The sequence below is a fragment of the Stenella coeruleoalba genome, assembly GCF_951394435.1.
Source record: "Stenella coeruleoalba genome assembly, chromosome: 20".
Taxonomy (NCBI): Eukaryota; Metazoa; Chordata; class Mammalia; order Artiodactyla; family Delphinidae; genus Stenella; species Stenella coeruleoalba.
The window spans coordinates 52,801,781-52,828,774 of record NC_137166.1 but is presented as its reverse complement, the minus strand read 5'-3'; the positions used below and the strand labels follow the sequence as shown (position 1 = coordinate 52,828,774).

The 26,994-nt window shown below is 51.1% G+C and overlaps 2 protein-coding genes across 2 annotated transcripts; both read left to right on the top strand.

The window, feature by feature from the left end:
- Positions 1-220: 220 nt before the first annotated feature.
- LOC307178541 (kallikrein-9-like) lies at positions 221-5,477 on the top strand (the record flags this gene model as incomplete). The annotated part of the gene is made up of 5 exons (XM_079906764.1): positions 221-637; positions 813-969; positions 3,431-3,696; positions 4,775-4,911; positions 5,325-5,477. Exons 1-5 carry the CDS (start codon positions 595-597, stop codon positions 5,475-5,477), a joined length of 756 nt encoding a protein of 251 aa, XP_079762890.1. The 5' UTR covers positions 221-594.
- A 12,476-nt stretch (positions 5,478-17,953) lies between these two features.
- LOC307178540 (kallikrein-7-like) lies at positions 17,954-22,145 on the top strand (the record flags this gene model as incomplete). Its single annotated transcript, XM_079906763.1, has 5 exons — positions 17,954-18,026; positions 18,496-18,652; positions 18,873-19,114; positions 19,340-19,476; positions 21,352-22,145. 5 exons carry the CDS (start codon positions 17,954-17,956, stop codon positions 21,505-21,507), a joined length of 765 nt encoding a protein of 254 aa, XP_079762889.1. The 3' UTR covers positions 21,508-22,145.
- Positions 22,146-26,994: the final 4,849 nt, after the last annotated feature.

Here is a 26,994-nt window from a genome sequence, read left to right as displayed (position 1 = left end):
TTTCCCTGCCTCCCCCCATCCTGCCTTCTTGCTTGTCTTTTTGCTCTGAGTCCTGACTCTTTCTCCCACTCCTTGCCTGATTTCTGGGAGGTCCTTCTATGTAAACCTCCAGCCTGCCCAGTGCCCTGGTCCCAGCCCACTGCAGCTACATTCAAGATAAACTTGCTTCCACCCCAGGACTCCACTTGAGGGATCTTCCTCCTTTCCCTCTTCCTCCTCCAGGCCACAGAATATCCTGTATGTAGATGCTGTAACCAGAAGTCAGGGTTACTCTGGGCTCCTCCCTCTGGTGAACGCCAGAAGGACTATACAACCCAGAGCCCCTCCCCCATTTAGCAGGATCCCTGAGCCCCTCCCCCACTTAGCGGGATTCCCTGATGCTGCAGGCCACCAGCTCATCCTGACAAGTGGTCTCTCTCTGTGCTGTCTTCCTTCCCAAGGCCCCCGGGGAGGAGGCTTCCCCCTCCCCCTGGAGTATTTCCCAGCCCAGATTAATCACCGGGGCGGCCCCAGGGAGGAGGAATATAGTTTGATTTACCGTAAAGAAGCACGGACTTGGAGAGCAGGCTCGAGGACCAAAGCACCCTGGAGGTCATGAGGCTGGGATTCATCTGTGCTCTGCTTTCTCTCCTGGAAGGTGAGGTTCCTGCCGTCCTGCCATCATGCTGCGCCTCCATGGCCCCCCGGCGCCCCTCTATCGTGCTCTTTGCCGCCCAGGCGCCCACTCCTGCCCTCTAGGCATCCCAGCATCTGTCCCCAGCCCGCCCAACCTGGCTCTTCACCAACCCTTCTGCCTCCCACCCCCACCCCAGGGCAAAGCTGGGCAGACACCCGAGCCATCGGGGGCAAGGAATGCCGCCCCAACTCGCAGCCCTGGCAGGTCGGGCTCTTCTTCCTCACCCGACTCTTCTGCGGGGCGACCCTCATCAGTGACCGCTGGTTGCTGACAGCTGCCCACTGCCGCAAGCCGTGAGTGACCTGCGCGGGCCACCCTGGTGGGGGGCTGGAGGTCAGGAAAGGGAGAGAGCGCAAGGAGCCTCGTAGAGGAGGGAGGGAGCTGTGGGCAGGAAGAGCCGAGCCTCCATTTCTGTTCCCCAAAGTTCAACTCTTCAGAATGACAAAATGCCCACTCTCCAAATTCTGGCGTCCAGAAGAATCTGTTGCTAAGAGTGTAAGATTTGCAACGTAGACTCTTAGAAGCCTAGACTCTGACCCAGAAAAATCCAGAGTTGTAGAATCCTAAAATCTTGGATCCAGGAGCTGTTACATTAGCTTCACTAAATTGTAGAATCCTAGATTCAGAGACTGGTCGACTCTGAGAAGCCTGGAGCAGCGCTGTCCAATGGAAATATAGCCCCAATCACAGAGGAAAGTTTTAAGTTTTCTAGTAGACACATTAAAAAAGGTAAAAAAGAAATGAGTGCAATTAATTTTAATAATAGATTTAACTTGCCATCTCAAAATATTATTTCAACATGTAATTATCAATTTTTAAATATTTATGAATGACATAGTTTAGTCTTTTTTCTTTTTATACTAAGCCTTCGAAATCAGACATGTATTTTACAAGTACGGCATAGCTCAATTTGGACTAGCCACATTTCAAGTGCTCAATAGTTGTGCTGGATAGCGCAACCCTAGAATCTTAGATTCAAACTGTTCTAGCTAGGTTCACTGAGCACAGAAGCTCACAGTCTTAGCATCTCTGAATTACAGTACCCTAGAATACTGTGATCCGTAGAATTCTAGAATCTTGAACCAAGAGAATTCTAGAAGCTTATATTCATACACGTCTAGAATCTGGTGGATTTAGTATCCCAGCATGCTCTCATTCAAGATTTCTAAAATCCCCAAAGTTTTAACCAAGAGAATTCAAGAGTTTCAAACTATTCGAATCCTAATCCTTACATTTCTAAAATCAAAGATTTCTAGCATTCTAGAATGATGAAATTCTTGCCTTATTATCTCAGAATATTAGAATTCTAGGTTCTTTGTTTCCTCGATTTCATTCAGATAATTTAAAAATCCTAGACATTTACTTATTTCATTGTGGCTGAGCCAGGTCTCAGTTGAGGTATGCGGGATCTTCGTTGCACCATGAGGGATCTTTTTTTTTTTTTAGTTGCAGCATGCAAACTCTTAGCTGTGGCATGCACGTGGGATCTAGTTCCCTGACCAGGGATTAAACCTGGGACCCCTGCACTGTGAGCGTGGAGTCTTAGCCACTGGACCATCAGGGAAGTCCCCCACATCCTAGACTTTTTGATCCAGAGAAATCAAAAACATCAGAATCTCGAATTCATAAGATTCTAGAACTTGAGCCTCCTAGAATTCTAAAATCGTGGATTTCTAAGGTGTTAGAATCTTAGAATTCTAGAATCTTAGATTCTGGGCATTCTAACAGAATTCTAGAATCTACCTGATGCAGAAATCCTTTTTATATTCTCTGGGGAAAGGAGCCATCCCTCCTGTTTGAAGTTCTTCCCTCTAGGAACGAAGCACAGAGGCTATACAGGATGCTGTGTGAGAATTTCCCATCATGCATCACTCTAGGCTGGAGCCTCTTTTAGCTCAGGCCTGGACATCAGGCTAGGAAAACAATGTTCAGATTTCAGCCCCAAAGACAAAGAAAGGGAGAAGCAGAAATATGGAGGTACAAGAGATTCAGGAACAGGGACAAGTTGGGGCTGGGAGGTGGGGTTGGGACTGGTCTCCCAGACACAGAACCAAGGCAACAAGGTGACAGAGAGGGGAAAGGTAGAAATAACACCTCATACTCCTCAAACCCTGAGTTCTCAGTCATTAGTCTCACCCCTAATGTCAGAGTCAGAGTCTGGGGGATGGACATATAGACCCCTTGAGGGTCCCCAGCTATCCAGGGCATGAACCCAGAGCAGAACAAGTGGAGTTGGACTGGGACTGCAGTGAGAGGGCTTGAGGCCAGACCTCAGGAAGCATTGAGAGATGAGGGATTTGGCAGACAGGAAAAGCCTGAGCCTACAGATGACCCCAACTTGGGGATTTTCCATATCCCACCCCTTCCATACACACACACCGAAACACAGAGAGCCACTCCCTACGGAAACCACCAGATCTGTGAGGGCGGGGGGGGGGGGGGGTCTGTGTTTGGGTGGTAGGTGGAGCCTTCACCTGTCTCCATGGTTCCAGGGGACTCAGGTTACCACTAAGGCTCCAGGTGGGGCAGAGAGGAAGGTGGTTTACTTGACATGGGGCTAGGAAGAGGTGTGAGCTTTTGGGGAGAGGTACAAAGTTAGAGGCAGACAAAGAGATGGAGTAGGAAGCAGGGGCCCAGAGAGGGTGTGTGGCTTGTGGAGAGTCACATAGCATCCTGGTGGACAGAAGAAAGAGGACAGGGGCTGAGAAGGCACCTCACCTTATCCCACCTTGACCTCTGGGACCTGTCCAACAGGTTTCTGTGGGTCCGACTCGGGGAGCACCACCTCTGGAAATGGGAGGGTACAGAGCAGCTGTTCTGGGCCACAGACTTCTTCCCTCATCCTGGGTTCAACAAGGACCTCAGTGCCCACGACCACAATGATGACATCATGCTGATTCGTCTGCCCAGGAAGGCATTACTGGGACCTGCCGTGCAGCCCCTCAAACTCAGCCGGACCTGCGTCTCCCCAGGCACCCAGTGCCTAATCTCAGGCTGGGGGGCCACATCCAGTCCTAAGGGTACAGCCTTGTCCACCACACACACCCTATGTTTCATGCCAGGGCTCTGAATCCCCTCTCTTTTTCTGTCTCTGCTTTTTCATCTCTATGTTCTATCTATCCATATATTTCATCAGATCTAAATGCTATAAATTACAAGATGCATCATTATTCTACTACCCGCTAAAAACGAGAAAAGGAAAAAAGGTCCCATCTATCCTTGTATGACATCGTTTACGGGAAGGCACATCCTGATTTCAGAGATGTTCAAATGTGAAAATATATGCATCTTAGAATTGACATAAGGTCCACGCCACTCAGGATCACAAATCAGCAAATCCGTCAGTCAAATTTGGCCTCCCACAGCAGTACTGGTTTTCAAAATGTCTTGAAAAAAAAAAAACCCTCAGTTTGCTGCTGCCAACATTTAAAACCTGAGAGAGTTTACATCAAAGCCAAGTTTCTGGATTCGCTTAAAAAATTCAAGACTGGCAATGCTGGGTTCATATTTCTAAAATAATGACCATGGTTGGGCAGAACCAGTGGAGGCTGCCCCCTTCAAACAAGATACAGGTTCTGTGGTCCACTGCAGTTCCCCCCAAGGGCTGCTGTTTCCCTACAAGGCCCCCTCCCCCCACTTTCCCTCTATTTCTATCTAGTCTCTCTACATCTGTATCTCTGTCTCTGTCAGTGACCATCTCCCTATAAATGTCTCCTCTCCTTTCTCTCGCTGCTTTCTCCCTGGATATCTCTGGGTCTGTTTCTCCCTATTTCTTCACTTCCTCCTCTGAGAATCTCTTTCCCCTTAAGAGGTCTCTATCTCCTGCCAAGGTCCCTCTTTTTCTCTGGGCGAGTTATATCCGTCTCTCTCCTTGTCTCTTGACTCTCTGCGTCTCTCTCTCTCTCTCTGGCCCTCTCCCCATCGTGTCCATCTGTTTCTCTTCCATGCTGTGGTTCTGTCGCTTTGTCACTTTCTCTTGTTTTTGTCTTGGGAGTCTTACGCTGTGGCCCCGTGGGTCCCTCTTAGGGAAGGGGGGGGGGAGGTGCTGAGTGTGATGGAAACAGCTGTTGATCCTTTATGCACCTCCTTCCCCAACAGTGCAGTACCCACTCACCCTGCAGTGTGCGACCATTAGCATCCTGGAGCCCAAGCTCTGCCAACGGGCATATCCAGGCCACATCTTGTACCGCATGCTCTGTGCCGGCCTTTGGGAGGGCGGCCGGGGCCCCTGCCAGGTGAGACCTCCTCTGGGAAGGAGAGGGATGGGTATCCTGCGGGGATTCCAGGGTCCTGGGGGAGAAGGGAGTTGGGGCCCCAGACTTCCTGAATCAGAGCAAGGAAGGAGCTGGGAAACCTGGGTCGTGGGAGGGGGTGGGACCAGGGCCAGGATTCCTGGATCTAAAGGAGGAGGGGACTGGGGGTTGGACTCTATGTCCTGGGGAAGGAGCTGTCCACAATGCTAGGTCTTAGGGGGAGGTGGGGGCTATGAGCCTTTACTCCTGGGTCTGAGGGAGGAGGGACTGGAGACCTGGACTCCTGAGTGTTGTAGGAGGAGGGAAGTGGGAGCTTCCTGAGAGGGAGAAAGCGCCTTGTGTCATGTCCTGAGTAGACTGGCCTAACAGTTTCTCTGCTCTTCTTCTGCGCACAGGGTGACTCTGGGGGCCCCCTGGTTTGCAATGGGGCCCTGGCGGGTGTGGTGTCTGGGGGCTCGGAGCCCTGCTCCAGACCCCAGCGCCCTGCTGTCTATACTAGTGTGTGCCGCTACCTGGACTGGATTCGAAAAACCATGGAGGACAACTGAGACCGCGCATCTTAGAGGAAAGGAGGGTGGACGCAGGGTAGGAGGGTTTGCAAGACTCCAGCCTCAACGGTCTCCGCCTTTGGCTTCGGCTGGTCTGGAGACGCCTTCTGGGTATTCAAGTTCCCAGCTTCCGGATATTCAGACCCCGGCCCCCGCGAACTATAGAGCCGCGCCCCCTTGAGAGGAGAGACACCTTCGCCCCTCTTGGCCCCGTATCTATGACGTCACCAGAACTGCCACAGCCCCCATGGAATGCCATCACCTTCGGCTCTACCGCAGTAAAGACATCCACTGAATAGCTCCTCCCTTCCGAGCTTTGGCCAATGAGATTTCCCCTCTGGACGCTACCCCCTGTGGCCACGCCTCCTTCGTCATAGATCCAGCCTTGTGACTTCACGGGAGGGTAGCTTCCCCCACGTGGAACTCAGGCAGTGTGTCTCTGCCCAGCTCTGGCCCGTTCTAGGCGTGTCCAGGGTTTGAATCCTGGCGGGGGCCTGACCGGGCGAAGTTGGGAGAGATTCTCTGTCCCCTCCGATCCAAGGGACAGAGAATTTTACGTTAAACGTGAGGAGGCGTGCCTTCCTACCGCCTGTTTTGTGAGCTAAAGGATGGGGAACGGCTGGGCGGCGGAGGGCAGAGAGGGAACCACCACCGCGTTGCAATTCCCCATAAGCCCCGAGTAGGTCCTGCCTAAGTCTGTCTCCATCAGCCCTATTGCAGCAAGGCTCCTGGGTTCTGCTTGGGCTGGTCCCATCGCCCCCAGGGGAAACCAGGTCACAGCGCCTCCCAAACCTGCCTTTCCGGAATCTGCCAATCCGCCCTCAGAAGTCAGGACCAAGAAGACTGGCTTGTCTTCCATTCCAGGTTACTGACAGCCCCCTTCTCCCACAAAAACCCAGGCTCCAAATTACTCCTTCCAAAAAGACTTAAGAATACAGCTGCCAGCCCCTCCTCCCTCAGACCTCAAATCCGGGCCTCCATCCCCCTCCTCCCTCAGACCCAGCAGTCCCGGGCCCCAGCCCCCTCCCCGCTCAGAGCCAGGAGTCCAGGACCCCAGTCCCATCCTCCCTCAGCTCCAGGAGTCAGGGGCCCTCACCCCCTCTTTGCTCTGACCAGGATATCTGGGCCCCCCAGCCATTTCTGTTTCGCTCCCAGCCCTCAAGAGTTAGCGATTCCATAGTGGCTGTTATCAATTTACAAGCATGGGCGCCAAGGGGGAAGAGGGGAGGGTGGTGGGATGAACTGGAAGATTGGGATTGACATATATATGCTAATCTGTATAAAACAGATAACCAATGAGACCCTGCTGTAGAAATGAACACAATATTGTAAAACAACTATACCCCAATTAAAAAAGAAAAAGTTAGAGATTCCAGCCCCTCCTCCCTCAAGAGTCTCCGCTCAGCCCCTGAGCCTCTCCTCGCTCATAACCAGGGATCCAGTTCCCTGCTGCTCCACCGGCCCCCGAGTGGGAGGAGCTGGGTTAGGGGGCTGGTGGTCCCAGTTAAGAGGCTCCAGAGTCTGTACAGGCAGGCAGAGCTGAAGTTCAGGGTGCTCTTCCTCCAGATCCGAATCAGTAGGTAACCCCGCCCCCCGAGTTCTGTAAGGTGAGAGGCCAGAGTTCTCAGACACAGGCATCAGGGCCCTGAGGTCTCTCCTCCAGGGCCCAGGACCTCAGCCTCAGATCCCTTCCTCCTTCGAGGCCCAGGAATCCGCACCCCAGCCCCTGCTCTCCAAGACTGAGGAGTCCCAGCTCCCAGTTCCCTTTCCCTTCAGACCCGGGCGTCTGGGATCCTAACTCCCTCCTTCCTCGGAATGTAGGAATCCAGCCCCTGAGCTCCCAGCCCCTCACATTCAGGAATCTGGGGCCCCATTCCATCCTTCAGAGCCAGGGATCTGGGTCCCCAGCCCCTTCCTCCAGCGGGACCCAGAAGCACTACTCCAGAAGCTCTGCTTCCTCTGCAATCCCAAGACCCCTGGGGTCTCAGCCCTGTCCTGTCTGTCTCCCGGACCCCACCATGGGACATCCCACAGCTGCTGCAGAGTCTGGATCTAGATGTTCCCGCTCTTGCCGTTGGAATCCCGGGCAGGTGGGGGGCGGAGGGGGGGCCCGGAAGTCATCCGTGGAGCACCTGAGCCTGTGGGAATTCCATGGTGGTGGCTAAGAGGGTGCATGTGGTGGCGTGTGGGGAGATGGGAAGCACGCAATTACGTGTGGGAGCTTCTGCGGCATGGCTGGAGGCACGGGGCACGCGGCAGCAGGTAGGAATGTGTTGAGTTCTGCTGGTATCGCGTGAGTGCACTGAGCCGGCAGGATACAGGAGTATACGGGGCCTGTGGACACATGCTCAGCTGTGTGACTCTGTGTGTGATGACGCATGGGCTTCCGTGAGTGTACCTATGCATCTGTGGAGCAGCAAGTGCAAGCTGGGAGGCAAACACCGGAGGGGGGGTGTGTGTGTGTACCTGTTTGAAACCACAGTGGTTTTCCTGGCCCCTGCACTGACCCAGTGGGTGGTGATCCAACCCTCTCTCTCCTGCTGCAGGACACTTGAGAGCACAGGAGACCGAGGTGCTGGAGGGCCAGGAGCGCAGGCCCCGTTACCAGCCCTGGCAGACGGCCTTTCTCCAGGGTGTCCAGCTAATATGTGGGGATGTTCTCATAGATGACCACTGTATCCTCACAGCAGCCCACTGTAAAAAGCTGTGAGTGGATTCCGGGGGCAGAGGTGGGCTGGAGCCTGGGGCAAAAGGGCGCTGGGGCTTTGCCTCAGGAGGCAAGAGCTGGGGACTGGGTCTCCAAGAATGGAGGTCTGAGAGAAGAGGGGAACTGGACTCCTGGGTCTTAGAGAGGAGGGGGCTGGGAGCGCTTATCCCTGCCTGGCTCCCGAACTACCCCCATCATTACAGGAAATACACAGTCCGCCTGGGAGATCACGGTCTGCAGAATAAGGATGGGTCAGAACAAGAAACGGCTGTGGCTCAGTCCATCCCACACCCCTGCTACAACAGCAGCAACAAGGACCACAACCATGATCTGATGCTCATTTGACCGTGTGAACGGGCATCCCTGGGGCCCAAAGTGAAGCCCATCAACCTGGCAGATCACGGCCCTCAAGTTGGCCAGAAGTGCACCATCTCAAGCTGGAGCTCTGTCACCAGCCCCCAAGGTAGTGGGAGGGAGAGGAGAAGCTGGTTGGCCCAGTGGACCCCAAGCCATTGGCAAAGCTTTGCCTGTAGAGTAGATAAAGAAAGGGAAGTGATTGTGATGTTGAAGTTCACGAGTGGTCCATGTTAGAAACCTTAAAGACCAGAATATTAACAGGAGTGGTGGGAGAAAGGAAACAAATGAACAGGTTGCTAACAGGGCTCAAAAGAGTGGATGGATGAATGAATGAGTGGATGGATGAATGCATCCCTCCCTTAAGGTGGAGAGTTATGAGACCTTTTATGGGTACAGGATTTTACGTAGTCTTCACAACAGACCTAGGATACGTGGGCTCCTCGGTGGCCCAGGAAAACAGGCTCCCTCTTCTCCCTCCTGAACCCAAGATTCCTCGCCCCAGATCCCCTCACACCCAGGAGTCCAGGCCTTTCCTCCTCCAGGACTCACAGTCTAGGTCCCCAGCTCCCTCCTCGCTCTGGACCCACAGGTCTGGACCTCCATGGAGGTCCTCCCTCTGGGGCTTCAGGGCTCAGGTAGACCCTTGCTCTGCTTCACAGTGAAAAAACCGGGGCTCAGCTCCGAGAGGTGATGTGGTTCGTCAGGAAAGCAAAGTCAAGATTCAGGTCCCTGCCTGTCTGACTCCTAAGAAGACAATGGGATGCTGTGGAAACCTAGCTGCTCACGAATCAGGCAGGTCATTTCAAACCATGGCTCTGCCCCTTTTCTCTGGGCAAGTCCCTTCCCACCTCTTGTCCTCACTTTCCTCCTCTACAAAACTGGGATAATTATCCAAGAGACTTTTAAGCTCCATGAGGGCTCAGGTTATATCTATTCGCTTCACTGTGTGTTCCTAGTGCCCAGGGTGGTGACTGGTGTACGGTATGTGTTCAATAAACATTTGTTGAAAGCATGCATGGATGAAAGAATGAAAGCATTCCTCCTTCAAAGAGCTGTTGTGAGGGTTAAATGAGATTGTGGGCCTATACCTTCTGGCACATAGAGGCACCAGATAGAATTTTTTCCCTCTCAAGTCTATTCTTCAAAGGTTAATAAGAAAGATTAACAATTCAGCACTTATTTTGTGAGCATCTGATAGGCCCCCAGGTACTGTAGTGTACAAAGCCATGTGGAGTTGCATGCTAGGTGGGGAAATAGACAATAAACAAATACATGTAAAATGAAATATTAGGTACAGTCAAGTGCTATAATGGAATATCATGGGGGGAAGAGAATAGGGAGTGATGGAGATGTGGTGTTTTGGGGTTTTTTTAAGATTTTTTTTTTGATATGGACCATTTTTTGGAAAGTCTTTATTGAAGTTGTTACTTTATGTTTTGGTTTTTTTTGGCCCTGAGGCATGTGGGATCTTAGCTCCCCGACCAGGGATCAAACCCACACCCTCTGCATTGGAAGAAGTCTTAACTACCGGACTGCCAGGGAAGTCCCGAGATGTGCTGTGTTCATTAGAATAGTCAGGGAAGGCTTCTAGGAAGAGGTGATATTTGGAAGAAGTAGGATTTAGCTGAGATTGAAGACCTGGTGGTCTGGGAATGGAAAGATTAGAAAGGGTCAGAGGTGTCCCAAGGGGACACCGTAATTTGAAAATAACTCAGGGCAAGAAACGAAAGGTAGGGTCCAAAGGTCCTGCTTTAGGTGGAGAAAAAGAAACAGCAGGGGCCATGGCTTTGTTTCATGTGGTGAGAAGTGATGTGCCCTGTGAAATGTGTCAGAAAACCTTGTGCAGCTGTGGATACACAGAAGGGAGGTTAGCTACAGACAGGGATGGAGGGGAAAGGGTTGCTGTCTCTGGGAACTTGCAACCTCTGCCCCCTCAGAGAATTTTCCTGACACCCTCAACTGCACAGAAGTAGAAATTATTCCTCAGAAGCAGTGTGAAGATGCCTACCCTGGGCAAGTCACAGATAGTATGGTCTGTGCAAATGAAAGCAGTGGGGCTGATACATGCCAGGTGAGTGACTTCTGAAACCCTCTTCTTCCCTCATTCGCCCTGTAGAGACTGGAGGCTTGGCAGTGGGGTGATCCCCAAGAGTCAGCACCCCTAACTCTACAGAGGGGGAAGCAGGTTCAGAGAAGGCACACTCTCCCTGCAGGTGACACAGCACAGGAATCAGAATAATTGAATTGTCCTTGTTGTTTTCTTGGGAACGCTTGTCTGCAGGGTGGGGTGCAGGGACAAGGTGGGGATTAAAGGGAGTGAGAGGATAAGTCCGTGAAGGAAAGAGTCTGCGTCTAGAGGGTGCGCAAGCTCCCTGCCCTATTTCTCAGTGTCAGTGCCTGGAATCTGTGCTGACTTTACCGATGATCAGGTAGTCAGCTGTTTTTCTTCGAGTCCTGACTGGGTTCCCTAGCATGATTGCTTTCTCCTATGATTGGTTCCTTGGGGAGCAGTGCTGTCTTCCCAGCTGGCCACGGAACGGCGCCACTGACTTCAATGCTCCCTCAGTGAGCTCCCCAACCCCAAGGTGACACATCTTGAGATTTGCCGTAGATATAACACTCTCTTTCCTATTGGCTGCAACTTCAGTCCTCACGGCTCCCCTTGGATTTGTCCCCTTCATGGAAGCCCCGCCCCCTTTGCTTATGATTGGTCCCTTAGAGTCAGGGACAGCTGCTGCAGCACAGCAAGATACCAGTTCTCAGGTGTGATCATGAGCTGGAAGATGAGTCATCTGGCAAAGGATCAGGACATAAGTCTGTGTGCAAAGGAAGTATGAAGCTGGGTGTCTGGGTGGGACCAAACCCAAAGGGCACGAGAGGACTGGGGATTTGGGGCTCTCGTCAACGTGGGGGCATGCATCATTAATAACAAGGCTATGGGGTTCCGAGTTCATTTTTAACCAAAAGAGATTCTGAGCATATGTGACAGTGTCCCAGGGAAACGTCCTTCTCAGATTGTGGGTTTGTACAATGGTTAGACTATGGGCAATCCTCAGCATTCGAATTCTGACCCTTCTGCCTCCTGAGCCGTTGATTTTGCACGAGGGTTCTACCTTCTTTTAAACTTCCCTTTTTTCATCTGTAAAATGGGGAAGACAGTCCTCGCTTGGTCCCATGAGACGCATAGACAGGTGGTTTGCAGAGCATCCGACACATCACATGGTAGATGCGTAAGGAATGGAAGCTGCCTCGTTCCTGGTAGGATGAGGTAAGGCAGCCCATATTATTTCATTCTTTCACTTGCCTTGAGAAGTAGATTTTGCTTTCCTCCACTTTAGAGAGGGGCAAAGTGAGGCTGGGAAAAATTAAATCACTTACCTGAGATCACGAGGAGGGCACCTAGGGTTGGTGAAACCTGGGTTTGTTTGACTTGTGAAGTCAAGTTCTTCCTATCACGCCCTGTGGCTGAATGGCTCAGGGAACAAGGAATGACGGGGCTGTTGACTGATCTGTGGATGACAGCGCTTTGCCAACCAGTATTTATTTAAGTACCTCCTACACTCCCTGGTTTGGGCTGGGTGCTTATAAAAACACCTTTGAACACCAGACACATTCCCTCTGCTTGTGAAGACCAGTGTTTAGCAATAAAGTCAGATTAAATAGTCAAGAACACGGAAGGACAGGGACTTCCCTGGTGGTGCAATGGTTAAGACTCCACACTCCCAATGCAGGGGGCCCAGGCTTGATCCCTGGCCCGGGAACTAGATCCCACATGCACGGCACAACTAAGGAGCCTGCCTGCTGCAACTAAGACCCAACACGACCAAAAATCCCCACAACAACAGAAAGACAGACTTCCCTGGTGGCACAGTGGATAAGAATCCGCCTGCCAACGCAGGGGACATGGGTTCTATCCCTGGTCCGGGAAGATCCCACATGCTGCAGAGTAACTAAGCCTGTACGCCAAAACTACTGAGCCCACGCTCCTAGAGTCCGTGCTCCACAACAAAGAGAAGCCACTGCAACGAGAAGCCTGAGCACCGCAATAAAGAGTAGCCCCTTCTCGCCACAACTAGAGAAAGTCTGTGCGCAGCAACAAAAACCCAACGCGGCCAAAATAAATAAAAAATTAAATCTTAGGGCTTCCCTGGTGGCGCAGCGGTTGAGAATCTGCCTGCCAATGCAGGGGACACGGGTTCGAGCCCTGGTCTGGGAAGATCCCACATGCCGCGGAGCAACTAGGCCCGTGCGCCACAACTACTGAGCCTGCACGTCTGGAGCTTGTGCTCCGCAACAAGAGAGGCCGCGATAGGGAGAGGTCTGTGCACTGCGATGAAGAGTGGCCCCCCACTTGCCTCAACTAGAGAAAGCCCTCGCACAGAAAGGAAGACCCAACACAATAAGTAAATTAATTAATTAATTAATTAATTTTAAAAAATTAAATCTTAAAAAAAAAAAGACATATATGCCAAGCACACCAGAAGAGACATTCTGATGATTGAGGAGTGGACAGCAGGGCTCCAGAGTAGTGTCTGCTTTCCTCTTCTTAACAGTATGCCGAGGAGGCAGAGGGCTGAAGAGAGAATCCAGGAATGAAGATTTGGACAACAGATAACAGATTGGAAGTCTCGCCAAAGTTCCTCTCTTTGGGAAGCCAGGAGGGAAAGATACAGCTTGCTGGCTCATGGCGCTGTGAGGTCGAGTGGCCTAGCATCTGCCCCTCCTTGATTTGGGAGCCCAAGTCGAGAGGATTGACACACCTCATGCCCGGGGTCCCACAGTGGAATTAGTGGGGTCGGGGATCCGAATTCTGGGGTCTGATTTGGGATTTGATGAGAGTAAGTGTCTCAGAAGTTTTGGGGACTTCACTTGAGTTTAGTCAGTGTGGGATCCACTGTATGGTGTTAAGTGGTGAACTTTATTTTAGTGTGTGAAAGGAAGTATGGAGTCGGGTGGGGTATGGAGTTGGAAAGGTGAAGGTGGGGTGAGGGAAAGAGTTTGGCATGGAAATGGGATGGGATTTCATGCAGAAATTGGGCTGTAGATGAGAGTAGGGCCGGGACTGGAGTCAGAGTGTTGGGATTGGTGTGACTGGTGCATGTGGTCAGGTTTGGGACAGAGGCTATGGTGACATTCAGTGTTTGGGTCAAGGTTGAGTTTGGGTTAGGGTTAGGGATCCAGGGTTTGAGTCACGAGTCAGGGTTAAGGTTGATTGAGGGGTGGAATCTAGCCTGAGTTGATATTTGGAGGCAGGAACTTGGTAGGAACTAGATTCCAAGTTGACATAAAAGTTTAGAATTGGTCAAGGATATAGCAGAATTGAGGGTTAGGATTGGGTACGACTTAAGGTTTCGGGTTAAGACTCATGCTTGCATCAATATCGGTGTTGAGCCTTAGTATATGCGTCTTCTACCGTCAGATACCAAGCTTGGTCAGAATTCAAAGTGAAACCTATGTGTTACCTTTTTACATTTCTATAATTTGACTGTATCCTTTACCAGCGTTAGTGGTGGATGAGAAGATAGACTACCATCTTTCAATATGCTTATTTATTCTGTTTCCCATACAACATTGTTCAGTTTTGGAATATGTGTCATGTGATATTCAGGCTTATAATAAAATAATTGTATTATTAAAAAAAAAGATTGGTGTTGAGAATTGTGTCAAAGTAAGGATTGGAGTTAGAATTATGCATCAAGTCCCTGGATTCTCTCTTCAGCCCCTGCCTCCTCAGCATTCTGTTAAAAAAGAGTGAGGTCTTGTTCACTCTCTCATAGGCGCTTGGTCATATCCAGCCGTGTCTTCTCAATGAATGGTACCACCGTCCACCAAGCAAGAGACCTTGAAGCCTTAACACCTGTCTCCTTCACCACAACTTCCATTCAACCCATCACCAAACCCTGTTGATTATCCTAAATGCCATCTTGAATCCATCCACTATTACCATCTCCACCTCCCCAATGGCTTTATCCAAGTCATCATCTCTCATCTGAACAATAACAATAGTTTCCTCATGTCTCCACATCCCCTTAAAATCCCCTTCGTATAGCAGCTAGAAAACACAAATCTCGTTATGTCACTCCATCTCTCTGCTTGACCATCTGCGGTGTTTTTGCTTGGTCCACCGGCCACTTCTCTCCCCAGTCCCAGGAAGGCTTCTACCACTCCAGAGTTAACATCCAGAAGGGGCACCATCTTGAAGAAGAAGAAAAGAGAATTCTTCTGGCGTCTCTTTTTGGAAATAAGAAAGTCTTTCCGAGAGTGCCCCAGTGGTCTTCCCCTCATTCCTCATTGGACAGAACTGCATCACACGTTCATTTCTAAACCAATCGCTGGCAGGCAGAAATGGCTCTTCTGCTTGGTGCAGTGAAGGTTACAATCACGATGAGGATAAAAGATTATCCAAACAAAATTGGGGCTCTGAAAGAAAGACAGAAGGAATGAATGTTTGAGTAGGCAGCAATAATGTCTATTATGGGCCAAACTATGGGACAAAAATAGAGTTGGGGTAGGGGTCAGGACTGAGGTAAGATTTGGGCTCAGGGCTGAGGAACAAATCACATTTTGGGGGTCTGATGTAGAAGTTGGGGTCAATTCCACTTTTAGGAACTTGCCTTCAGGTATAATGGTTCCCATCTCACTCAAGGTAAACACCAAAGTCCTACACTGATCTTTAAGGTCCTATGTCATCCTGGTCCTATTATCTCCCCGACCTCATGACCTGTCCTTGTCCCCCTGCTCATTCAGCTCCAGTCAAAAGGGCTCCCCTGCTAGAACATTCTACGCATGCCCCTTGCCTAACTTACCTGCCCATTTGCTCTGCCTAGGACTCACTACCTCCAAGGAGCTACATGGATCAATCCACCATCTCCTTTGAGATTTTGTTCAAATGTCACGTTCATGTGGAATCTTCCTAATATTATAACCCCAGGGGTCCCTGTGAGTGGAGGAAACCAATAACTCCCTATCCCTCTTCCCTGCTCTTTTTTAAAATTTTATTTAAATCTTTTTATAAATTTTATTTATAAATTTTATTTATTTTTTATTTAAATTTTATTTATTTTTAAAATTTTATTTTATTTATTTTAAATATTTATTTTATTTGAAGGTGCACTGTGACTCAGACAGTCCCCACGATATTCTTCCTTGTTCCCAGGTTCTCCACGTGACGTTTCTGCTTTTTTCCTTTTCAATGTACATTTCTCTCGGTCTTGTATTTTTTTTTTTTTTTTTGGCGGTACGCAGGCCTCTCACTGTTGTGGCCTCTCCCGTTGCGGAGCACAGGCTCCGGACGCGCAGGCTCAGCAGCCATGGCTCACGGGCCCAGCCGCTCCGCGGCATGTGGGATCTTCCCGGACCGGGGCACGAACCCGCGTCCCCTGCATCGGCAGGCGGACTCTGAACCACTGCGCCACCAGGGAAGCCCCTCGGTGTTGTATTTTTAATGCAGAGCTTTTGCTTTGAAAAAGCACAAACTGCAACAAAGCAAGGCGATACTGCCTCAAATATTAGACGTGAAAAATAATCACGGGTGACCGCTTGGTTGACCTTGAAAATATACTGAGAATAGAGCTCTACTTCCTGTTCATTATTAGTTGCAAGGTGACTCTGAAATAAATACAGGTCTGTTGCTTTCTCATACAGTCTGGTGGCATAACAAAGATGTTTTTTGACCTTCTGATGCATAATAGTAAGTTGCAGGCACATAGGAATTATAAAATATATTTATTAAATGATTGTTAAATGGCTGAATGGTGGCATTGATTTAAATACCCTCTTCCCTGCTTTTATTTTTCTCTGTAGTACTTACCAACATCTAACAAACTATTTATTTTATATATTTACTTTTGTATTCACAGTCTCCACCCACTAGAACAAGAGGCTGTATGAAGAAATTTTTTTTTTTAGATGAAGAAATTTTTGTTTACTTTGCTGACCACAGTGTCCCCAGGAACCAGAATAACTGCCGGCACAGAGTATAAGCTTAGTAAATATTGCTTGAGTGAACACAATCAGCGAGGATGAATGTACAAGGAAGCTCAACCCAGCATTATTATAATTAAAACTATCCCAAAATACTCCAATTTGAAACAGACTACATAAGTCAGGGTACAACTATAGTATGGGATGTTATGCAACCATTAAGAAGGAAGGAGACCCATTTAAACACACTAAGAGGAGGGACTTCCCTGGTGGCTACTCTGAGCTTCCAATGTAGGGGGCCCGGGTTTGATCCCTGGTCAGGGAACTAGATCCCACACGCATGCCACAACTAAAAGTTCACATGCCACAACTAAGGAGCCTGCCTGCCGCAACTAAGACCCAGCACAACCAAATAAATACATATTTCCAAAATTTTTTTAAATAGATAAATATACTAGGAGGAAAAATTTTTCAAGGTAATTTATAAAGAAAAAGGTTATATTAGACAATGTTTAGTACAGACCTTTTTGTTATAAATACGTAATATGTATAGAAATCTCTGTATCACAGGAGAACAGAGACTATATTGATAAACGTAAGCATTTATCAGGGTGGAGTTAGAGAAAGCGTTTTCTTTTTCATTCATACCCTATATTACGTTCAAAAGACATGACTGGGTTCCAGCCTGAACAAATTATCACAAGCTCGTCAGAATTACGGTATGGGCTCTAGGTCATCCCTGAGAGGGGATTGGGGCAAGAAAGTGGCCCCAAAGGAGGACCCAAGTCACAGCGCATTTCCTGAGCTCAGCCACTCCTTGAATCTGCCCCTCGAAGCCAGAGCACCTGCGGCTCCCGCCTCCGTAGTGGCCACCGGGGATGCTGGGCCCAGAGGGTGCTGCGGGAGGGTGGAAGAAGTAGAGTGCTGCCAAGTGAATTAGCTGCCTCGGGGCTTCGAGATAACCAGATGCACAGGAAGAGTGTCTCAGAGCCTTTCCCACCTGCATCCCGGGGCGCTGAGGGCGGGGGCGGGGGCGGGGGCTGGACGTGATATAAGGCTGCCGCCCTCGGCAGGTCTGGAGACACTTGACTCCCAACCGAGTCTGCGCCCCACGTCAGATCAGGCCCTCCGGAGGTGAGAAGGGGCCTCATTGGGGGGGGGGGGGCGATGAGGCTGGCTGGACAGCTGACTCCTGTTCCTGAGGGGAGGGGGCAGTGGGAAGCCTGGACGCCCGCACCCGGCTCTGCCAGATGAGGGGCTGGAGGTCTGCAATTTCTGGTCTCTTAGGGGAAAAGGAACTAGGGATACAGACTTATGGATGGCGAGAGATGGGAGACCAGATTCCTGGGTCCCAAGGGGAAAGACTCCTGGGTCTGAAGGAGGAGGGGGCTGGGGGCCAGGACTCCTGCTTCCTGAACTCTGTCCTTCTCCCCAGCAAAAGAGACCCCTCCTCTACCTGGCAGCCCCTGAGAGACTCAGAGAAGCCACCATGGCAGGATTCCTTCTTCCAGCCCTGCTGACCCTACTGCTGTCCTTAGCCCTGGGATCTGCTGCACAGGAAGGTGAGGGCCGGTCTGGGAGGGCTGCCCTAACCCTTGGACCTCCCATCATCCCCAGTGACCCTCTTCAAGGGCCCCTCTCTCCAAGGGGTCCCTGAGTCAGGACCTCCCTCTGCTCCAGCAGCTTTCTCCCTCAGAAGACAAGACTCTTCTGCCACTTTTCTTCCTGCTTCCTTCTGACTCCTGGGGTCTCTGTGTCCCCCGGGCCCTGTCTTCTGCACTCAGGGTCTCTCCTATGAGCTTCTGTCGTCAGCCCCAGACAGACAAGATGCTCCTCCTGGGTTTCTGAGTGGGCTGCCTCTGTCTCTCTCCATCTCCATCTCCTGCTTTCTCTGCACTGTTCTCCATTTCTGCCTCTGCATTTCTCCCTGTCTCTCTGTCTGTCTCCATCTCTGTCTCCAAATCCCTCCGCTGCTGACTCAGCCTTCCTCTGAGGCTTACTACCCATGTTTTTCTCCATGTCTCTCTCCAGCCCAGGTTAAGAAGAGCGAGAAGATTATTGATGGGATGCCGTGTCTAACAGGCGCCCAGCCCTGGCAGGTGGCCCTGCTCAGAGGCAATCAGCTCTACTGTGGAGGCGTGCTGGTCAACGAGCACTGGGTGCTTACTGCTGCCCACTGCCTGATGAAGTACGTGGGCACGGGTGCTCTGAGCACTTCCAGCTCTCCCTCTGGGTCCCTGCCCACCCCCCAGTCTCTGTTCCACCGACCCCCGTCTCTGCCCTCCCCCCTCTCTGGGTCTCTGTCTTTCCCCCCCACCCCCGCCCAGGATCTCTGTTTTTCTCTCTCTGGGTCTCTGTCCCACTCTCTCACTCCCAGTGACGCTATGAATGTTGCTCCGTTCTCCCAGTTCGTACAACGTGCATATGGGCAGTGAAGACCTGAGCAGAGGCCAGAAGATCAGGGCCACAATGTCATTCCGCCACCCTGACTACTCCACGCAGAGCCAGGCTAATGACATCATGCTGGTGAAGCTAAGGACGCCGGCCAAGCTGTCATCCACCGTGAAGAAGGTCAACCTGCCTTCCCGCTGTGAACCCCCTGGGACCACGTGTACCGTTTCTGGCTGGGGCACCACCACCAGCCCTACTGGTGAGGCTCCCTCAGTGACCCAGGAGCCCCAGATCCTGAACCCCTCCTCCCTCAGACCCCGGAGACCAGGAATCAGGTCCTTTTTCAACATCCTAATGTTGAGCACCCCAGCCCCCTCCTCCTTCAAGGTCTAGGATCCTGGACCCCCATCCTCTCCCCATCAGGACCCACGGGTCCACAGTCCCAGGCCTCTGACTAACAAGCCCCCCCACCCTCATCTTGCAGCGACCTTTCCAGAGAAACTCATGTGCACAGACGTCGACATCATCTCCTCTGAAGACTGCAGGAAGGTTTACAGGGACTTGCTGGGAGATTCCATGCTGTGTGCTGGGATCCCCAACTCCAGCACCAATGCCTGCAACGTGAGCCCTCCTTCCTCCCCCGCCCTGGGTCCCTGGCTGCTTCATCTCAGCACAGAGCCCCATCTCCCCCCTCTATCCAGAATCTTTGCACCTGACCTTGGCGCTGAGCATTCCATCATCACCCCCCGCCCCACCCTAGCCCAGCTTTCCTAGCTTTCTCTATCCCATTCTCTGCTCAGGTCAGTAGTGGCAGCCCAGTGGGGGCTGGTATGGCCCTGAGGATGAGGCAGAAAGATGAATGGGAGGGGCTGGGGATGGGCAACATGCGGCCAGGATCAGGGGAAGGCGAGTGAAGCCTTGGCTTCAAACCCAAACCTTAAAGGGGAGGGTGTGCCCAGAAAACTCAGTAATCAAGATAAATCACATTCTTATGCAATATTTTTTTAAAAAAATCTATGCAAAAGTCCACGATGAACAAAATGTCAGAATTTTCAATAAAGAGGCATCAGTCTTACTGAATTTCCCACTTACCTCAGGCTTCAGTAAGTCTCAGCACAGCCCTGTACCGACCCTTTATCTAAAATTGGGATACTGTGTTTATCATGGACTTTTTCATATTAAATTCAATTTTAAGGTATTGCAGGAAAATACTGTTTATTGCAATTACCGAAGTTAATGTCTCACTCACCTCACTTGGGTCCTGGTCCCGGGCAAAGAACTGTCTCTCCCCTCCTCTTTGTAACCCCCTCCCTGTCTCTGAACAGTATCTTCCCACATCTCCCTTTACACCTAATTTCATTTCATCCTTTCCATCAGTGTTGCCACCCACCCCCGCCCCCATTGGCTGTCTGCTTCTGTCACTCTTTTTTTTTTTTTTTTTTTTTGGTGGTACGCGGGCCTCTCACCGTTGTGGCCTCTCCCGTTGCGGAGCACAGGCTCCGGACGCGCAGGCTCAGCGGCCACGGCTCACGGGCCCAGCCGCTCTGCGGCTTGTGGGATCTTCCCAGACCGGGTCATGAACCCGTGTCCCCTGCATCGGCAGGCGGACTCCCAACCGCTGCGCCACCAGGGAAGCCTGTCTCTCTTTTTATCTGCCTACCTCTCTGCCGCTCTCTCCAGCCCCTACACAAGTGTTTCTCTGTCCTCCCTCTACTGCTCCACCGTTCTTTTCTCCATCCTTTGCTTAACTCTCTTCCTCTTCTCTGTGATTCCCTTTCTTTGCCTCTCTCCCCGTACCTCCACTCCTTTTGCTCTCACCTGCACCCTCAGCTGTCAGGGGTGGTGGGAGGGTAAGTGTTAGGGATGGGGTGATGGGCCAGGAATGTGTGTCCTAGAGAATGGGACATCCTTCTCTTCCGCTAGTGAGGGCCGGCTTCACGAATGCGCAAGTTGAACAGTGACACGCGCTCCCACACTCAGGAGAGTCCCACCCTCGGTTTAAAGCACTCCTGTTGCTGTCTTGAAATTCTTAATACCTTCTGAGCGAGGGAGCCCACACTATCATTTTGCACGGGGCCTTATGAATTGTGTCATCGGTTAGGACCCCGATTTCCAAGACCAGCCTGTCCCTCTTTCATGCCCATGTATCCATTCCCTGGAGATACTGCCCCTCCTCCCATGGGCTTGGCGCTGAGTCCTCAAAGATGGGGAAGAAATGGGGCTCTGACCCCCGGAAGCCCTGCCCCTTCCCTGGGATTGGTCCCATTGGCCGGGGCTCAAGCCAATGTCTTCAGAGAACGTGCTTTGTCTTCTCCATGGTGGCCCTAATTCCTGCTCTACTATTGGTCCCCAGAGACTATGAGTCTCTCCCCATTGGCCGGGGTGGAAGTCCAGGGTCTGGCAAGACAAAGACTGACAACCGTGGGGGTGTATGAGACAGAAGTGGGGGCGGGACTTCACGCTGAAGCTGAAGCTAATTTGCTTTGTCCCCTCCAGGGTGACTCAGGGGGACCACTGATGTGCAAAGGTACTTTGCAAGGCCTGGTGTCCTGGGGAGCTTTCCCTTGCGGCCAACCCAACAACCCAGCTGTCTATACCCAAGTCTGCAAGTACATCGATTGGATAAACACCACCATCAGCACGTATTGCTAATCTCTCCGTCCTCCCATCTCTCCATCCCTACACCCTGAACAGGAAATTCACAGAAATAAGGACGTCGATGATCTACAGTCATACTTGACTTTACTTTTCCTCAAAGACATATCAGAACCTCCACAATATGCCATGTGTGTAAGTCAATCAAATCAGCAAGGACTTAAAACCAAAACACGAGACACCAAAACCTCAGAGCTGGTAAAGAAGTAGTGAGACCAGCACCTTCGGCCACTGAAACTGTAAATTCATACAATTTTTATGGAAGTTGATTGGGCAACGTGAATCAGGACCCTTGTTCTCCACCTTTGACCCAGCAATTCTAGTTCTAGGAAGATACTACTAAAAAAAAAAAAAAAAAAAAATCCAAAATGTGGAGCAAGGTTTGAACTTATCACAACATTATTTATCATAGCAAAACAGTGGAAACACTGAATATGTCCGGAATCAGTGGAGTGTTTAAGTAAACAATAGGCTAGCTTGAGACAGGGATATTATGCAGCTGCTAAGGATAATTACGCAGAATTGTTAGTGCTATGCAAGGATGTTTATGCTATGTGATGTTAAATGAGAAAAGGAAGATACGGAAATATATGTGTATGTGATCATTGCTATGTAAAATGAAAATATTCACAAAATAAAACCTGAGATCATGTGTACCAAACTGCATACGGTGGTAGTCATGGGAAGGTAGCCTGCTTCCTTGCATTTACTTTTCTGCGGGTATGCACTTTTATAACCTGAAAAACAACTGTGGAAAAGCTCTGGAGCTCTAAGGTGGAGGAGAGGAGACCCTTAGAGAGGAGAGAAAAATGTATCTGGTTCTTGGTCCCTTGCCTTGCCTCCCTGCTCAGCGGCATATTTTTTCCCCATTTTCTGGGTCTCCGTCTTCCTCATCGGTAAAATGGAGAAGCGAAAGAGGAAAAGGGAAGGTAAAGAGAGTAAAAGGGAGGGAGGAGAGAATATGTCTACTTCTTCAGGGTGGAAAGGGGCGTGAAAGTGTTTCTGGGCATTTCACGGGTGACAGACTAGGAGAGAGGGAGAAGGTGTGGGGGAAGCATAGGGCTGGCAGGAAGACAGGACACCTGCGTCCCACGGGGGCCCGCCAAAAGTGAGCCCCCAGCCTCCTGGATGCCAGGGGAGGCTGGGGGCTGGGAACCCAGGTAGGTGGTCTCCCGTCCTCAAGAAGGCAGGGAAGGGGCCTCAGAAAGGGTGGAGGTAGGAGTCCCAGTGACTCAGCCTGGCCATGCCCCTACTCCTGCCATCCAAGTCTCGTGGGCAGCCATACCTCAGAAGCTGCTGACAGAGGGAGCCTCTCCGCTGCCCAGGACTCACCTCTCCTACCTGTCTTTCCAGGTTCTCCCCCAGAATCCTCGCCTGGTCGACATTCTCCTCTTGTTGAAGCTCCGCCGTCTTCCCCTCTCTCCTAGCCTCCTATTCTCCCACGCGTCTCCGTATTGCAGGAATCCTGGAGCCACCGTGGAATCCCTTAACTTCCTCTGGTGTTCCTGTGCACAGGAGGCTGAGCCCCCGCCTCCCTCAGACCCAGCAGTCCAGGCCCCCAGCCCCTCCCGCCTCCGGATCTGTGTCAAGTTTAAGGAACGTCAAGAGTATTCGGCCACCACCCTCATGAAACTCCATCAACTTCCCCTCTCTCCAGCAAGCCACCCCAAATCCATATTCAACCTAAAAGTTTAAAAAGGAACAAAACATGGGGCTTCCCTGGTGGCGCAGTGGTTGAGAGTCCGCCTGCCGATGCAGGGGACGCGGGTTCGTGCCCCGGTCCGGGAGGATCCCACATGCCGCGGAGCGGCTGGGCCCGTGAGCCATGGCCGCTGAGCCTGTGCTCGGCAGCGGGAGAGGCCACAGCAGTGAGAGGCCCGCATACTGAAAACAAACAAACAAACAAAAAAAAACTTCATTTTTCTTTGGGTGGCTGATAAAGTGTAATAGTTAAAGACACTGACTCTAGAAACTGCGCTCTTCGGGTGCCAATCCCAGTTCTGACAGCTGCCAGCTATTCACCTTTGAGCACATCACCTCCCCACCCTTGTTCCTTCAACCTTGAAATGAGAGAAGTAGCACCTATTTCCCAGGGTTGTTATGAAGATTGTATCAGTTTACTATTCAGAAAGTGCTAGAACATTGTCTGACACAGAATAAGCCTGCAATGAGTGTTGGGCTTTTTTTGTTTGTCTGTTTGTTTTTGGCTGTACCACACGGCACGTGGGATCTTAGTTGCCCAACCAGGGATCGAACCCGCGTCCCCTGCATTGGAAGCGTGGAGTCAACCACTGCACCGCCGGGGAAGCCCCTGAGTGTTGGTTTTTATTGTTCGTGGCTTCTGGCTCTCTTCCCTGCTTGCACTTTCGTAAAGTTTTCTTGTAAAACATTTTCTTTATTGAAGACTTTTGCAGAGCATGTCACTTGGGAGAAAAACATCTCATAAATAAGCCTGCGCGGCGTGTGGGGATGGCAGAACCATGAAGGCCACTGGCAAATGCCTAGAGCTGGGGACCGCATTCTCTCCCTTAGAGGTTCTTCCACGCCCCACTGCCTACCACCTCCCTCCTTTCCCACAGGGCTCCCAGTAACTCCTCCCAAATCCACCCATCCCGTATTATAGTAAGGTGGGACCAGACGGGGCCCCAAGAGACGCGCCATGTCCACCGCCATGTTGGAAGCTGAGTTCCGATTCCGGCTCCACCGTTTCCTGGGTGTTTGAGGTTGAGCAATGAAATTCCTTTCTCTGAGCCTCAGTTTTCTTTTGTGTAAAACAGCCGTGGGAGGAATGAAGTCATTTAGTCATTTGGTCAACATTTGCTCAGGTTTCCTCTGGGCCGAGTCCTGTGCTGGTGCTTGGGACGTAGAGGTGAGCGAGAACCAGCGCCTACGCTCAAGGAGCTCATGGTCCAGTGGGGGAGGTGGGTGTGGATCCAGGCGGTCACCCTCCAGCGTGACATGAAGGAGGCACCTGCTGTGGGATCTTAGTTGAGAGTGACTAACCCATCTGCAGAGGGTTGGAAGTTGGGTGGTGTTCAGGGAAGTCTTCCTGAAGGAGGTAATGTTTAAACAAAGACTTGAAGGACAAGTTGTTACCAGGAGAAGCTGGGAAGAGCATTCTGGGAGGCGGGAATAGCCTAGGCGAAGGCCTAGAGGTTAGAAGACATGGAATGGTTCAGGAAAGCTTCAAGTAATCTCCACGGCTGGAGCACAAGAACACAAGTGGGTAGAGCTGCACTGAGAATGTGGCAGCCGCTCGCCTTGGTGGCTCCTGACTCGTGAACTGCGGCAGCTGCAACTGAGCTGTGCTGTAATTGTAAAAGACACATCGGATTCCAAGCATTTATCATGCAAAACAATAAGAAAGCAAACCACCTCTTTAAAACTGTATTTTGGGGACTTCCCTGGTGGTCCAGTGGTAAAGAGTCCACCTTGCAATACAGGGGATGTGGGTTCGATCCTCGGTCAGGGAGCTAGTATCCCACATGCCTCGGGGCAACTGAGCCCATGGGCCACAACTCCTGAGCTCGCGCGCCTCAACAAGAGGCCCTGTGCTGCAAATTACAGACCCCACGCGCTCTGGAACCCGCGCACCACAACTACAGAGCCTACGCGACCTGGAGCCCGGGCGCCACAACTAGAGAGAAGCCCGCGCACCACAACGGAGAGCCCGCGCGCCGCAACGAAAGAGCCTGCGTGCCTCAGTGAAGATCCCGTGTGCTGCAACCAAGACCCGACGCAGCCAAAATACATTAAATAAATAAATAATAAATCTTTAAAAATAAAATTGTATTTTGATTTCACATTGGAATACTATTGTTTTGCATGTATTGGGCTGAATGAGATGTTAAAATGAACTCTTGTTTTTTGGGTTTTTTTTTTTACTTTTAAAAAAAATTGTGGCTACTAGAAAATTTCAAAGTGCATGTGGGGACTTCCCTGGTGGCGGGGTAGTTAAGAATCCGCCTGCCAATGCAGGGGACATGGGTTCCAGCCCTGGTCTGGGAAGATCCCACATGCTGCGGGGCAACAAAACCCGTGCGCCACAACTACTGAGCCCGTGTGCCACAACTACCGAAGCCCGAGAGCCTAGAGCCCGTGCTCCACAAGAGAAGCCACCGCAATGAGAAGCCCGTGCACCGCAACGAAGAGTAGCCCCCCCTCGCCGCAACTAGAGAAAGCCCGCACGCAGCAGTGAAGACGCAATGCAGCCAAAAATAAATAAATTTATTTTTTTAAAAATGCATGTGTACCTGGCATTATATTTCTTTTGGCCAGTACTGCTGTGGGTGCTGGGGGACCCAGGCCAGGGCTGTGAGCCAGACAGAGGCAACGTCAGCTCTGACACGGGAAGATGCCTCTGAGGTCAAGTGAAGGACACAGAGAAGGGGAAGAGTTTGAGGTAATGGTCCAGGTGGGAGAGAAGCAGGTCTGAGCTGGGACCGGGGACATAGGGATGGAGAGAAGGGACCACACGGAGAGAGGGGGCAGTGGGATAGGACTTGGGGATCAATGGGCCATGAGCGGTCCAACCTGGTACCTGGGAGGATGGTGAGTCCTGAGAACAAGATGCTGGGTTCAGTGGGGAGATGAGTGAGAAGGGCCTGGGGGAAACTGGGGGGCGAGGGGAGCAGCCCCAGAGAATATATCAAATGCCAAATTGGTTTTCATCCCAGGAGTGACGGGGAGAAGCAAAGGTGTTAGCAATTAGATTTAATGAAGGAATTAAATGCTACCCACAGTGCCAGGCCCAAGCTGGTGCTGAGGTCGACGTTATTCATATCAGTTGCACTTATTGCTCAATGACTTTCCCCAAAGCTTCCCTTTTCCATCTTGCCCGTCCCTGTGATTATCACACCCATTTCCCTACAGGCGGCCGCACGTACACCCATTCCTCCAGCTCATGCCAGTCTGCCATTTCCCTACAGGCACCAGACCCTTTAACTACCTCTCTCCTCCTGACTAAAACGCCCAAGTTTAAAGACACCTCTTCAAATCTTCCTGGATCCCCCCCATAGCTTCCTGGACCCCCGTTTCTCATCACACGCTTCCTGCATTCCCGTTTATTTCTGTGTCTCTCTGTACACGTTAAATCTCACCAACAAGGCCTGAAATCCTCCCGGGTCCCGCTAGCTTCCCCGCTGCCCTCTCCCACGCCACCCCTTCTGCAGGAGCTAACTCCCCTCTGTGCGCACACATGCTTCTCTTGGAAACGCAGGTGGAACCTAGGAGAGGTAAGGAGAGATTTAGAGAGTGTTAACGGAGACTTGGAAAATCAAGGGGAAAGACAGAGATACAGAGAAAAATATAGAGAAAGAGGCAGAGGGGTGGAGAGACACAAACAGAGACAGACACGGAGGCACCCTCCGCCATGGCCAGGGAGAGAGCTGGACACCGAGAGACTTGGAGAAGGGGGGCCAGGCGGGTCAAGAGTCCTGATATCCGGGCAGAGGTGGGTGGACACTCAAAGGACAGCAACAGGAC